At 41.5% G+C, this 15,219-nt stretch overlaps 1 protein-coding gene across 4 annotated transcripts in view; it reads left to right on the top strand.

Annotated features, from left to right (window-relative positions):
- Window positions 1–15,219, top strand: part of LOC126285460 (UDP-glucosyltransferase 2-like) — a 185,482-nt gene that overhangs the window by 22,549 nt on the left and 147,714 nt on the right. For 2 of the 4 annotated variants that reach the window (XM_049984874.1, XM_049984871.1), the window contains exon 3: window positions 6,312–6,895. The exons of the other annotated variants lie outside the window; for them this stretch is intronic. In XM_049984874.1, the coding sequence (XP_049840831.1) occupies window positions 6,312–6,895 (584 nt within the window). The remainder of the gene's footprint in view (window positions 1–6,311; window positions 6,896–15,219) is intronic. 4 annotated transcript variants of the gene reach the window in all.

Raw genomic sequence — 15,219 nt, forward strand, 5'->3', positions numbered from 1 at the left:
CTAGAGAGTAATTAGCAACAGATCCCCATTAAACCCGTTTTCTTGCTGGCGGCCCTGCATCACTTGTCTGCTGATGTGTAATACGTGAGACCCACCACCCCCATACTTTTCCTTCGTAATGCTATCTAGAACTCGTATACAACACAGACCCGCAAAGTAGCCACAAGACTTTTGTACAGCCGAGTAATGACGATTAGCATAGGCGATTAGTGGAAGGCAGGGCCTCACCTTGGGCAGTAACCGCTGTAAACCGAAATGTATGCCACATAAGTTCGTACAAGAGGGCCGGTTAGTGAAGTTTGGTAATGGAGATTCCACGCGAGATAAGAGTGTAATCGTCAAGGGATCCGAGTCCATATCACTGTACTGCATAGCTCAGCAGTTCCCAACTTGGTTACGATTGCCCCCAGAGGGGTAAAATCATATTTTATGAGGGGTAAAAACAAACGGTTCGATAGTGTTTCGGGCAAAAACTAATTTTTTTTAAAAGGCTATGAGTATTATCGTTATTTTATAAGAATGTAACACTGATTATACACTGAAGCGCCAAAGAAATTGTTATAGGCATGCGAAATAAAATACAGAGATATTAAACAGGCATAATACGGCGGTGCGGTCGGCAACGCCTATATAAGACATTAAGTGTCTGGCGCAGTTGTTAGAACGCTTACTGCTGCTACAATGACATGTTATCAAGATTTAAGTGAGTTTGAACGTGGTGTTATAGCCAGCGAGCGAGCGACAGGACGCAGATTCTCCGAGGTAGCCATAAAGCGCGGATTTTCCTGGACGACAATTTCACGAGTGTACGGCAAATATCAGGAATTCGGTAAAACATCAAATTTCCGACATCGCTGTGGCCTGAACGAAACACCATTGAACGAAACACCATCGATATGGGGTTTCCGAGCCTAAGGTCCACCCGTGTCCCCTCCATGACTGCACGACACAAAGCTTCAAGCCTGGCCTGAGTCCCTCAACGCCGACATTGGACTATTCGTGTTACCTGGTCCGTCGAGTCTCGTTTCAAATTGTGTCGAGTGGACGGACGTGTATGGGTATGGAGACAACCTCATGAATCCATGGACCCTGCATGTCAGCAGGGCACTGTTCAAGCTGGTTCAGGCACTGCAATGGTGTGGGGCGTATGCATTTTGAGTGATATGGGACCCCTGATACGTATAGATACGACTCTGACAGGTGACACGTACGTAACCATCCTGTCTGATCACCTGCACCCGTTCGTGTCCATTGGGCATTCCGACGAACTTGGGCAGTTGCAGCAGGACAATGCGACAAGCTACACGTCCAGAATTGCTACACAGTGGCTGCAGGAACTCTCTGGTGATATTAAACACTTCTGCTGGCCACCAGACTAACTAGACATGAACATTACTGAGCATACCTGGGATGCTTTGCAACGTGCTGTTCAGAAGACATTTCCGCCCTCTCGTACTCTTGCGGATTTGTGGACAGCTCCGCACGGTTCATAGTCTCAGTTCCCTCTAGCACTACTTCAGGCATAAGTCGGGTCCATGCCACATCATATTGGGCAGTTGGATGTGAACAGCGCGTAGCGTTGCACAGTTGTAGTGTCGGGCGGTTGGATGTGAACAGCGCGTAGCGTTGCGCAGTTGGAGGTGAGCCGCCAACTGCCCAACACTACAATAGCGAGTATTCCAACAATGCCAACCAGCCACAGGCTGCACAGAGCAGAGCCAGTGATTTTCATACAGAGCGCTACAACCTAAACAGCCTACTTACAGAGTAGTGTGCATGTCTAGGGACCGATGACCTCAACAGTTTGGTCCCTTATAAATTCACACACATTTAAACATTTTTTAGAAGTTAAGCGAATTCATATTTTGATTGCAATAAGGACGCGCCTGTTTCTTCCTGGTGCACAGTCTTCAGGTACGATAATAGAACGATGTGTTTGCTATTCTTTAGCTGCAAAAAGCTACACAGCGCATAAAAAACGTATCACTTATTCGGAACCCCATAACTGTCTACCATTGAGTAGTATAAGTTTGAAATTTAACTTCAACGTGCTATAAACCTCGCCGGCCGAAGTGGCCGAGTGGTTCTAGGCGCTTCAGTCTGGAACCGCACGACCGCTACGGTCGCAGGTTCGAATACTGCCTCGGGCGTGGATGTGTGTGATGTCCTTAGGTTAGTTAGGTTTAAGTAGTTCTAAGTTCTAGGGAACTGATGACCTCAGAAGTTAAGTCCCATAGTGCTCAGCGTCATTTTGCCATAAACCTTCCCCTGTAGCGACGAAAAAGCCTGGCGGCCTGTGACGTCACCATCGGTCTCAATGACGCTTCATACAGCAAAGCGTCGACATATGCAAAAAAAGAAGCGCAGCTTAGAAGTTCATGTCAGCTGTAAGGTGGGTCAGTGATTTGACATTGGCACCAAATTTCGCCACAATCCTGCCCAAGCCCATCGTGAGCATGTCACATGATGAGGCGGTAATCATACCCCCTCATCCCTTCTTTCGACGGCTCTGCAATGGAGTTCACAACCGTGACACAGAGCGTCGAAATCACGCGAAATCACAGTTGATACTCACCGCTGCTCAGAACCGACACGAAAAGCACTCAGAAAGTGGCACAAAGGGCGTCGATGAAACCACCCCTTTTCCCTCAGGGCGTTGATTCATGCACATTTCGCTGTCGAAAACGACATCGTTCTGGTGTTACAGCTACGCCCCGCCATACTTTCACATGGACTCCTGGTATTAAAACAACTGCTGTACAAGCTCTTAACTGAGAACACGAGGATTATTCATTAGTAATGACGTATAATGTAACAAATGAAGGTTCGAGCTGTGTACATCGATGCTTTTTCAGTCGCAATAGCTCCAACGGTAAGTTCAGTCTTTGCGTTTTTCGCCTAACATTACAGCGACCAAACGAACAATCACAAAATAACGAACGTCTGCCTGTACAGAGACAGCGGCAGTAACTTTAAACCGTGTAAAGGTATATTGTCTGCTAATTATGGTCTGGCTTCGATGACTCTTCATAGTTAACAGTCGCCAAAAATTTCTCGAAAAATCACCTGACCTCTTGTAAGTAGGCTGTTTAGATTTTTTTATTGGTAACGCCGCCGCCACGTAGCGCTCTGTATAAAAATCACTGGCTGTGCTGTGTGCAGTCTGTGGCTGGTTTGCATTGTTGTCTGCCATTGTAGTGTTGGGCAGCCGCAGCTGGATGCTAACAGCGCGTAGCGTTGCGCAGTTGGAGGTGAGCCGCCAGCAGTAGTGGACGTGGGGAGAGAGATGGCGGAGTTTTGAAATTTGTAAGAATTGGTGTCATGAACTGCTATATATATTATGACTAGTGAGGTAAATATATTGTTTGTTCTCTATTAAAATCTTTCATTTGCTAACTATGCCTATCAGTAGTTAGTGCCTTCAGTAGTTTGAATCTTTTATTTAGCTGGCAGTAGTGGCGCTCGCTGTATTGCAGTAGCTTGAGTAACGAAGATTTTTGTGAGATAAGTGATTTGTGAAACGTATAGGTTAATGCTAGTCAGGGCCATTCTTTCGTAGGGATTTTTGGAAGTCAGATTGCGTTGCGCCAAAAATATTGTGTTTCAGTTTAAGCACAGTCTTGTATAAATTTTTCTAATGGGACGTTTCACTCTTAACTTAAAAAATGACTCTGAGAACTATGCGACTTAACTTCTGAGGTCATCAGTCGCCTAGAACTTAGAACTAATTAAACCTAACTAACCTACGGACATCACACACATCCATGCCTGAGGCAGGATTGGAACCTGCGACCGTAGCGGTCGCTCGGTTCCAGACTGTAGCTCCTAGAACCGCACGGCCACTCCGGCCGGCACCTCTTAACTGTTACTACGTTTGTCGCCCCCTTTTCGAATAAAATGTGATACTCACAGAACAAGTAAAAGTAGACATTCTCACTATTCCGTAAAGGTACAACATTTTGATGTTCGTCATGCGATCTAACCAAAACACATTGATCATCCAGATCAATAGTCTGTAACCCTCCTACCTCTCCAGCTAATTAGGCTTTTCTATATGGCCGTATACTTAAAGTCCCTAATCTGCGGGGAAATGGCATCTACTCCGAAGAATAATGCAAAACTGAGAGAAGTAGATGAAGTTATAAGCGAATCGCCAATGCTCAGTATTTTAGCAATGATGTTTAGAAGCAAACTTTGATTAACTTTATACATTTTAATTACGTAAACTAGTTTTTAATTAATAGTAGTTAGCGGAAAATTTGGAAGAACCGTTTTCAAAGTATGTCATTAATGAAATAACCAACGGTCGTTAGTTCCTTACCGGAATAAGAGTAATTAAACTGAAACTGAAGTTTATACTCGTAAGCAATCTTACATAAGAATTGTTATTGGCGTCATGACGTAGGAACAGCACCTGACGCATACTTTCAAGAAGTTAACAGCACACATAACAGTAGTCAGATAATAATCAAATAGCAAACACATAGCCGCGCGGGATTAGCCGAGCAGTCTCAGGCGCTCCAGTCATGGACTGTGCGGCTGGTCCCGGCGGAGGTTCGAGTCCTCCCTCGGGCATGGGTGTGTGTATTTGTCCTTAGGATTATTTAGGTTAAGTAGTGTGTAAGCTTATGGACTGATGACCTTAGCAGTTAAGTCCCATAAGACTTCACACACTTTTGAACATTTTTGAGCGATCACATACAACATATCATACTCGTATTAATTTTCAAAGATCAGTTTAAGTAAGAGTGTTTACTGGATGTGGGCAGAAACATTTTGCTACGTTACTCACCGTAATACTCACTGTCATAATTATAGCAAGCAGAAATGTTGTTTGAATTCAGCAGTTACTTCGACATTTCTTTGTAATAAAAGTTACAAATTATGCCAAAAGCTAAACATTAGAACTGTGCTTTGACAGTGAAATTCAGTGTCCAAATTCCGTAATGTTTTACTACCAGTTTTTTATTATGAAAGTTGCTCTATTTGAAGCAAATGATTTAATACTGTCTTTTGCATCTCCTATTTCTGACATCATTCGTATTACAGCGAATGATTTAACTATCACGTAATTGTCCAAACTTGTAAAAATCATTAAAAAACTATAAATCCGCCTCGATTGCGAAAAAAGCACTTAGTGTCAAGTGTTAACCCAGGTTTCGGCGTAGATAACACCTTCAGAATAACAATAAAACCCACAAGTGCCTAAGAAGACCTTTGTCAATGATTAAAAGAACACCGTACCTATTCATTTATAAACGATAAAGAAAAGGAAAACACAAACAGTACGTATGTACAAAGTCAAAACCACTACTTCATGGTGTACGGTCCACCTCACACCGGCCTATGCTCGATGGGCCAAGACCCGCCATAAACTGCATTTTGGCGGGCCATGGCCGATCGAACATTGGACAGGTGGAGCGTACGCCATTAAGTTAAGAAGTGAAACTTCCTGGCAGATTAAAACTGTGTGCCGGACCGAGACTAGAACTCGGGACCTTTGCCTTTCGCGGGCAACTGCTCTACCAACTGAGCTACCCAAGCACGACTCACGCCCCGTCCTCACAGCCTTACTTGTTTCATTACCTCGACTCCTACCTTCCAAACATAACAGAAGCTCTCCTGCGAAACTTGCAGAACTAACACTCCTGAAAGAGTCGTTTTAACTTTTTACTTATGTAGCTGTGTGTGTTTTCCTTTTCTTTTTCGTTTATAAATGTATAACTATGGTGTTCTTTTAATCATTGACAAAGGTCTTCTTAGGCACTTGTGGGTTTTATTGATGTTCTGAAGAAGGTGCAGTTAACTACGCCGAAACCTGGGTTAACGAGCGGTCTTTGGCGCTCCAGGCATGGGCTCTGCGGCTGGTCCCGGTGGAGGTTCGAGTCATCCCTCGGGCATGGATGTGTGTGTGTTTGTCCTTAGGATAATGTAGGTCAAGTAGTGTGTAAGCTTAGGGACTGATGACCTTAGCAGTTAAGTCCCATAAGATTTCACACACATTTGAACGTTTGAAGAAATTCGTATCTTCGCACGAGATCTTATGTCCGTTCATTCGGCTGTCTCTGACTTTTCCAGTTTCCTTAATACTGTGTGACGCCAACACATCTGCTGTTCATGCGAAGCCAAGGAGCAACGTCCGATTTTCTTTCCAGATATCGTCCAGCACTCGGTCCTTAGAAACGTTACTATCGACGGGACACTGAACTCTTACTTTCCTTCAGACTTTGCATGAACTGCGTTATTATGATGGGTCGATACAATCAGAATACTAATATGCTAATTTCTCTCTCTCTCTCTCTTTTCTGCAGGATTCACTCTTTTCTCCTTCGGCAGGCTTCCGCCTGCTCTACAAATCATGTTTATGCTTTCCGGCTCTGCCGACGATTGTCGCAAGTATATGGAAGACGAAGCCATGCGGACCTTGATCGACTCCCGGGACCGGAAGTTCGACCTCGTCATACTGGAGACGTTCTTCAACGAGTGTCTGCTCGCCTTCGCGCACAAGTTTGGGACTCCAGTCGTGCAGGCGGTCGCTTTAGGCGGTGGAACCACCTGGATGAACGACATGGTCGGGAACCCCTACCCTCTGGCCTACGTCCCTGAAACCTCCCTACCGTACACCAGCAACATGAACCTCTTCCAGCGTGCCAACAACGTCTTCACCGCATCGCTTTTCAGACTTTACCGCCAGTTCTTTTATCTCCCAGCTATGGACAGAGTGGTCAAGGAGTACTTCAAAGACATCACGGTGCCTCCTATAGCGGAACTAGAACGCAATACTTCTCTCTTGCTGCTCAATTCGCACTTCAGCTTCCAATACGTGAGGCCGTTCGTACCAAACGCCGTGGAGGTCGCCGGTATGCACATCAAGCCCCCTAAGAAACTTCCACAAGTAAGTTCTGTACATTTTTCTCATATCTGTAAACATTAGCAAGTATTAATACTTACCCCTTACGGGAAATGATGCTACAAACTGAACTTTGCGACCAAGGCACACGACCTCAACCGCCCTACTGCTGGTAGGCAAGACAAAGCATGTTTTCTCGGATGTGCCCCAAGGAAGTGTTTTGGATTCCTTGCTGCTCATATTGTACGTTAATGAACTAGCCAAAAGATACTAACGGTATTATTTATTTTAATTACACGTCTAGTTCCGTATGACCAAATTGATGAGCAAAATTCCAAGGTCACGGAACGTGTCAGTACTTGAAATTACAACATAAAAGTAATAACAGCTAAAATAAAATGCTTATGAACCCCAAAAAAGTCAACCCCTAAGTTTGAGTGAACGTGATCAACAATACAACATAGGAATCAGCTTAATTTCTTAAGCATCTCCTCTACAAAATAGAATGAGTGACCCATGAGGATACTTTTCAGTTTCGATTATAAAGCGCGTGAATTACTGCTAAGATTTTTGAATTCTTGTGGTAGCTTATTGAAGATGGGTGCTGCAATGTACTGTACACCTTTCTGCACAATAGTTAGGAAAGTGCGATCCAAAATGCCAGATTGGATTTCTGTCTAGAATTAACTGAGTGAAAGCCGCTAATTCTTGGGAATAAGCGGATATCGTTAACAAGAAACGACAGTAAAAATTTTTTTGTACAGGGTGTCCCATTTATCTTGATCACCCTAAATAACTGTTTGTCCAGATGAAAATTACAAAAAGTTTCAAGCAAATGTTCTTTAGCCGACAGGGGGACATCAATCAGCATGATTGCCTTTGTTGTAGCTCTGTTTTTACAAAGATATGAACAGTGGTATGACTTTTTTTAAATGGCACCTTGTATTTTTTTCGGTAATTCATATCCTCTCCTAAAGACCTATTCAAAAATGTATCATAGTGTACCACTCACTGAAACACAACATTTTTTAATTACATAACAAACATTGACTTTGAGCCCGGAATCAAAAACTCGTTCACTTGCTGGAGTTGTCAGAAAACAAATGAAAACCAAGTAAAATCCTAACACAAAATTGACTTTGACTCTCCTGTACCATTGCCCAGGTGTAGAACATTCGAAGGTGCTCAAAGTGGTGACCCTGGACAGCGATACACTGGTGCACTCGTTGAATGAAAGAATTATTTATACTACTTCCAGTGTTGGCTGCTGAAGAGCGATACGTTCCTACTGTCCTCTGGAGTTGTTGGAATATCGCGATAGAGAATGTGTTTAATGCATCCCCAAAGAAAAAAGTCCTGAGGATTTAAATCAGGAGACCTAGCAGGGCGAGTAACTGTTCCTCCTCGACTAGTCCATCTGGCAGGATACCTTCGGTTCAGAACACGACGTGCACGCAAGGCATTATGTGCTGGACATCCATCGTGTTGATACCACATAAGTATTCTGGTTCTTAGCGGCACTTCATCCAGAACAGGAGGAAGAATTAGTCTGAGGAAGTTGGCATACGCTGTGCCGTTTAGACTACCATTGATGAAATAAGGGACAATAATTGTAGTACCAAGCATCCCACACCAGACGTTATCTCTCCATTGACGCTAATGTTCCACCTGTCTTGAAACGTCCCCTTAGAAAAATTGTACAAGATTGTGCTTAAACTGACACACAATATTTTTAGCGCAACGCAATCTGACTTCCAAAACTCCCTACGAAAGAATGGCCCTGACTAACATTAACCGTTACGTTTCACAAATCACTTACCTCACAAAAATCTTCGTTACTCAAGCTACTGCAATACAGCGAGCGCCACTACTGCCAGCTAAATAAAAGATTCAAACTACTGAAGGCACTAACTACTGATAGGCATAGTTAGCAAATGAAAGATTTTAATAGAGAACAAACAATGTATTTACCTCACTAGTCATAATATATATATATCAGTTCATGACACCAATTCTTACAAATTTCAAAACTCCGCCATCTCTCTCCCCACGTCCACCACTGCTGGCGGCTCACCTCCAACTGCGCAACGCTACGCGCTATTAGCATCCAGCTGCCGCTGCCCAACACTACAATGGCAGACAACAATGCAAACCAGCCACAGACTGCACACGGCACAGCCAGTGATTTTTCATACAGAGCGCTACGTGGTGTTGGCGTTACCAATAAAAATACTTAAACAGCCTACTTACATAGCCCCCATGCTCCCCACAAAAAAATTTACAAATTGTTTTGGGCAGTGGCCAATACAGATATGAAAATTTTTTTTCGTAATTACAATAACAAAGATATCAAATGCACACACTTATTGATACAATATTGGTCAAAAGCTAAAATTTTCTCACAGTCCATAAAGACAGTCCTGATCGTTCATCACAGTAAAATTGCAGTGTTTTTCTCAGAGTCTGAGCAATAAAAGAAATTGCACTTGGAAGTAGTGGATTTCTAAGCAGTCTTGAAGAAGTAGTGTTGTCCTTCCAACGGAAAGACTGTGCTGACTCTTGACATGCAGACAGGTAATGGGCCACAACAGAGCAAACCCACAGCAGAGTCAGTCGACGTTGAAGACTATCGGTAGGTAGGTCATCACAGAGCAGACCCACTGTAGTCCTGGTAGAGATTACGGTATTGGTGGGCCACCAGAGGTGCAGACCCATTGCAGTCCTTGTAGAAATGATGGTATTGGTGGGTCATCAAAGGTGTAGACCCACTGTAGTTCCTGTAGAGATGGCCAGCAGCCATCTGTTTGACTGTGCAGGTGCACAATCACCATTGAAGAGTCTTGCGGATAATATAGCAAGTCCATAACCACCACTTGTGCACTCACAAAAAATGTTTTTGAAATGTTCTTACAACCAGCAATGCTGTTATCCAGTCCCTTACTGAATTATTAACACACGTGCAAACACTATCAGTCCCTACTTCTCACATATTGTCCATATACTATGACCAACAGAAACGTGTGCAGTGAAATGTAATTTACAAGTTACTTAATTCGATGAACTGGTGTCAATTACAATTTTATAACATAAGAATGCAATAACAAAGGTACAAAATACATCTTTAAAGAACATAACAATACAGATAACATTTGCATTAGTACAGGCTTTACAAAAGAATCTAAATAGCAAATAAATCAGTGTTACAAAAATTACGACGTAAGTACATACATAAAAGATCAGAATAACTTTTGAAACATCAACTTCACACATGAGCATTAAAACAAAACACAATAAATAATGTCTGAACATATTTACAAAGAAAATAACATAGTATTTGAAAAATTCTACAACATAAATCTTATTAGCTAAACACATAAAGACAGGAAAAAGACAAATACACAAGGGTACATAAACACGTAGAGGGATAATACGAAAGGAAAGGACAGGGTTTGTTTTACTGCAGTACTTTGCATAGAGATCCCCCTTAATTCATCATTATTCCCAAAAAGTCCTATCTAAACCTGCTTCTGTATTCTGTTCACATCCTCTTTCAAAATAGTTTTTCTCCACTGTACACTACTTTTTTTGGCCAAACCATTTTCTTAAAGCTTCTCAATGCTTTTCTTCCAATCCATCACAAATCATTCTCTTATACAGGCTACCCCCTCTTAAGCTAACTTAAATCTACTGAGCTCAGATGCTTAACTAAGGGATGAGGCAATGCAGCAGCACAAAACAATTTACACAAAAAGCAATGATAAAAAATTGGAAATTGGCAAAAAAAGGCAGCAATATTACAACTAATATGCGCAGCAAACAAGAAAAATAAATTAGTAATAAAAGTGGCTTAACCTAGTAATACAAAGTGACATTCAGTAGCACTATGCCTGGCACATAGCAGCAGCAGCAAATGCTATAAATTATACCTAAACATGACAAAGCTCAAGCAGAAAAAATATTACGCTAAAGACAACAATGCAGATAAGGGAAATGTATATTCACATCTTAATGTCTATATAATTAAAATGGTGCACCACTACTTATTCAATGAAATAAATTACCAAGTACTTGAAAAGAAAATTATATATACAGTTACTGTTATTAGTCGCTTCTTATTGCTCTTTCCATTACAAGAGCTCCTTTTTCGCAGAATGTGGATCATAAAATAATTATTTAATAGATCTGTCGACAGAAAGTGTTCACATTAGCAAATGCATTTAATTTTATTTTATAAAACCAATGCTGCAACACAGCTGGAAAACAGATATCAAATGAAATAAGCAACTATGTACAAAGCATAAAAATATCATTCAATAGTCATGCGACATTTCATAAGTTAGTACAAATTCTCTCAACTCTTGTAGAAAGGCACTTGTCATAATCAGGTGTGCAGATGTAAGAATGTTTCCAAGAAATAAGCGTATCGTATTTGCGGTGCTTTCTACAAAGGACTGTCAATAGCGAGGATAATGACCTCTTTTTTTTTTTCTCTCAGCCTGTGCCTCTGACAGACACACACTAATGGCTTTCTTTTGTCAGGTGGTTGTCGCGCAGCTGGGTGCCCACGACGCATTACGTGCAGGTGGACACTTAACTGCCTTGTCGAAATATTTACGACACCAGTTTCCGCTACAGAGGCAGTCTCATATAAAAAAAATTCACAGGTCAAGAATTTGCGTTACAAATATGTAGGAACAAAATCCTTTAAAAAGAATAGTGTCCAAATAAATTTCTCCAGCATAGTGATACATTCACGCATTTACATACATTTCATAACTCTTAAAGTACGATTCTTGGTTTCCAACAACCTTTTTCACAAACCAGAGTCCCTAACCACTACTCATTATTCCTTACCTTATTCGTCGACACTTCTTCAATATTTCATCATAACAGACACGTAGCATAATCAAATAACACTTATACCATCAGCTTATTGATCATAAACATACGCATTGTCATCGTCATAATAACATCATAAAAACGCAGCTAAATCTCAAAATCATCATAGCTTTCTGCAATAACTTCAAACCTACAAAAAATTCTCTGCTCATGTCAAAAGTGTCATCTACCTCAAACGTACTTTAAAAATCATGATCCCATACCAAATACATCATTCAAACCTCTCATAGTATCACAATGGTTCCGAAAAAATATGAACATTTCACAAATTACAGACAAAATAGAATTTCATAAGTGTGAAGTTATCCAACTGCGTAATTGCTTAAACATGTGTCACTGACGTAGTAAAAAGATGTTGTTTCTCTGTAAAATAATCAGATAGCTGTGTAATTCTGTGTTAGAGAAATATGGTACCGATGTGTAAAGTTGTATAAGCAAATACCATATTAGCTAGGGCTCCCTGTGCTTGCCAAACACATGGTACACAAAGTAAGCGTGTACCCCCCTGAGGATTAATGTAATTATATCCTCAGGTGTTACAGATTACAGCAATGGAATGAAATGTATCACGGAAAACTTTCTTTGTAATTCAAATATGTTGAAAAATAAATAGTTTAATGCGTGTCCTGTAGCGCTAAATATGCGTCTTGCTGTAAGACAATCTCTGTGGAAGTGTCGTAGTTATTGTCCTCCGAAAGCTACGTTCTGCAGAAGTCAATGTACTTACCTCATGATAAATAAAAGTGAAATGCTTTGCGTATAGATATCGTATTACTACGCTTATTGCTGTGATGAAGTAAGTACTGTACTGTAACGTATTGTTGTGCTACAGAAAAGGCTGTCTCATTGTAGTTATACCACAAATGATACTACTAAAACATGTTTTACTTTCCAGGATAATACAGAAAAACTGTGCAGATATAAAACAGATACACCGCAAAAGCAACAATGTAAATCATGTCACATATGTAGGGTCGCCATATGAAACGTCCCTTTAGAACAATTTATACACGTCTGTGCTTAATCTGACACACAATATTTTTAGCGCAACGCAATCTGACTTCCAAAACTCCCTATGAAAGAATGGCCCTGACTAACATTAACCTTTACGTTTCACAAATCACTTACCTCACAAAAATCTTCGTTACTCAAGCTACTGCAATACAGCGAGCGCCACTACTGCCAGCTAAATAAAAGATTCAAACTACTGAAGGCACTAACTACTGATAGGCATAGTTAGCAAATGAAAGATTTTAATAGAGAACAAACAATGTATTTACCTCACTAGTCATAATATATATATATCAGTTCATGACACCAATTCTTACAAATTTCAAAACTCCGCCATCTCTCTCCCCACGTCCACCACTGCTGGCGGCTCACCTCCAACTGCGCAACGCTACGCGCTATTAGCATCCAGCTGCCGCTGCCCAACACTACAATGGCAGACAACAATGCAAACCAGCCACAGACTGCACACGGCACAGCCAGTGATTTTTCATACAGAGCGCTACGTGGTGTTGGCGTTACGAATAAAAATACTTAAACAGCCTACTTACAGTCTAAGCCATCGTGGGTTGTCGCTGGACCAATAATGCATGTTCCTTGTATTTAGTGTCCTTTGTTTGAGAAGGAACATTCATCGGTAAATAGAGCATTGGAGAAGAAGTTCGGGTTGGCGAGGATTTGCTGCTGCGCCCACTGACAGAAATGTACACGATTCTGGAAATGATTCCGATGCAGTTCTTGATGTAGGTGTACATGGTAAGGATGCAACCAGTGACGTGTAGGAATACGATGGACACTGGATTTAGGAATGCCAATCTCGTGTTCAAGCTGTCGTGTGCTCACATGTGGATTGACAGCAACGGAAGCGAGAACAGTAACTTCGGCAGCTTCGTTTGTGCGAGTGCTACGACGATTGCGTTGTCGTGGGTTGAAACTTCCCGTTTCCTGAAGTGTCGCAACAAGACGAGAAAACATTCGTCGGGAATGGGGGTTCTTGTCAGGATATCGCTCTCTGTACAGTTCCCATGCCAACCTTCAACGACAACAAGAATAAAGAAACGTTATGTCGATGCAGTTTGTACAGCCTTTACTGTATCCCTACTCTACACAGCAGTCTTTAAAAGGACTTAAACCACTGTACTAAATGTACCGGTACGTAAGAAAACAGTACTGCAATTACTGTTCTGCTAACTTAAATTCCCCATAGATGAGTAGCATTTGTACCTTCTCTTCGTTGGTGTAAATTCTACTCACACAACACTTCAACTGACGATGGTTGACGGAATGACGGGTGTGCATTCTACTAATGTTTACAATTCTCCTCTGTCAACGTCAGCACTAAACACTGGGAGCGCCAACGTCAGTGTTGTGTTCTGTAATTAATAACTTAGTGCTTTAGTGAATGGTACACTGTGATACATTTTTGAATAGGTTTTTAGGAGAGGAAATGAATTACCGAATAAAAAACACAGGGTGGCATTTAAAAATGTCACACCGCTGTTCATATCTTTGTAAAAAACAAAGGCAATCATGCTGATTGATGCCCAACGGGCGGCTAAAGAACATTTGCTTGAAACATTTTGTATATTGAGAGGTCAATGTCAGAATACTCAGACTACTGAACAGGGGTCAGCAAGAGGTTCGTAACATTACACCACTTATTGCCCGAGCTGCCCGTTTCTGAGCCAAAAATATCCTTTGAGAATGGGAAGAGTTACCCCAAAATGTAATACCATACGACATAAGCGAATGAAAATAAGCAAAGTGGACTAATTTTCGTTCAAACACCGTTCGAATAGTAAAAGTGGCAGCATTAAGTCTTTGAACAAGATCCTAAACGTGGGCTTTCCACGACAGTTCACTATTTATCTGAACAGTTAGAAATTTGAACTGTTGCGTTTCACTAATCATATGCTCATTCTGTGAAATTAAAATCTCGTGTTTTGCTGAATCGTGTGTTGGAAACTGTAAAAACTGAGTCTTGCTGCGATTTGGCGTTAGTTTATTTTCTACAAGCCATGAACTTGAAATATCTTAACGGCTGAAGGCCCAAACAATTATTCAAAATAATTAAAGACAAACCTTAAGATAAGCATTTACACAGTAGGGCAAAAAGCGATTTTAAGAATTCAAGTAATTAAAGAGAAACCTTACAGACAGGAATTTACACATTACGCCTGAAAGGCACAGATTTTAAAACAAATGCGGCTGAAGGCCCAATCTTAAAATACTTCACGTAAGGTTCGGCTAAAGGTCATATGCTGAACAGAGAACAGACATAATTAATACACGGCTGAAGGCCTGACACAGTACTTGCTACAAAAGAAAATCACAATCACAAACAGCAGAACAGAGGTGCTCAGAAGTATTCCATGGGTCGGCCTGGGGAGGGAACTCTAACAACAGTTTAGGAGAGACAGGCAGCCAAGGGTGACACTAAATAATCGGGTGCCAGCGCGACC

The sequence above is a fragment of the Schistocerca gregaria genome, chromosome 8 (assembly GCF_023897955.1).
Source record: "Schistocerca gregaria isolate iqSchGreg1 chromosome 8, iqSchGreg1.2, whole genome shotgun sequence".
Lineage (NCBI taxonomy): Eukaryota > Metazoa > Arthropoda > Insecta > Orthoptera > Acrididae > Schistocerca > Schistocerca gregaria.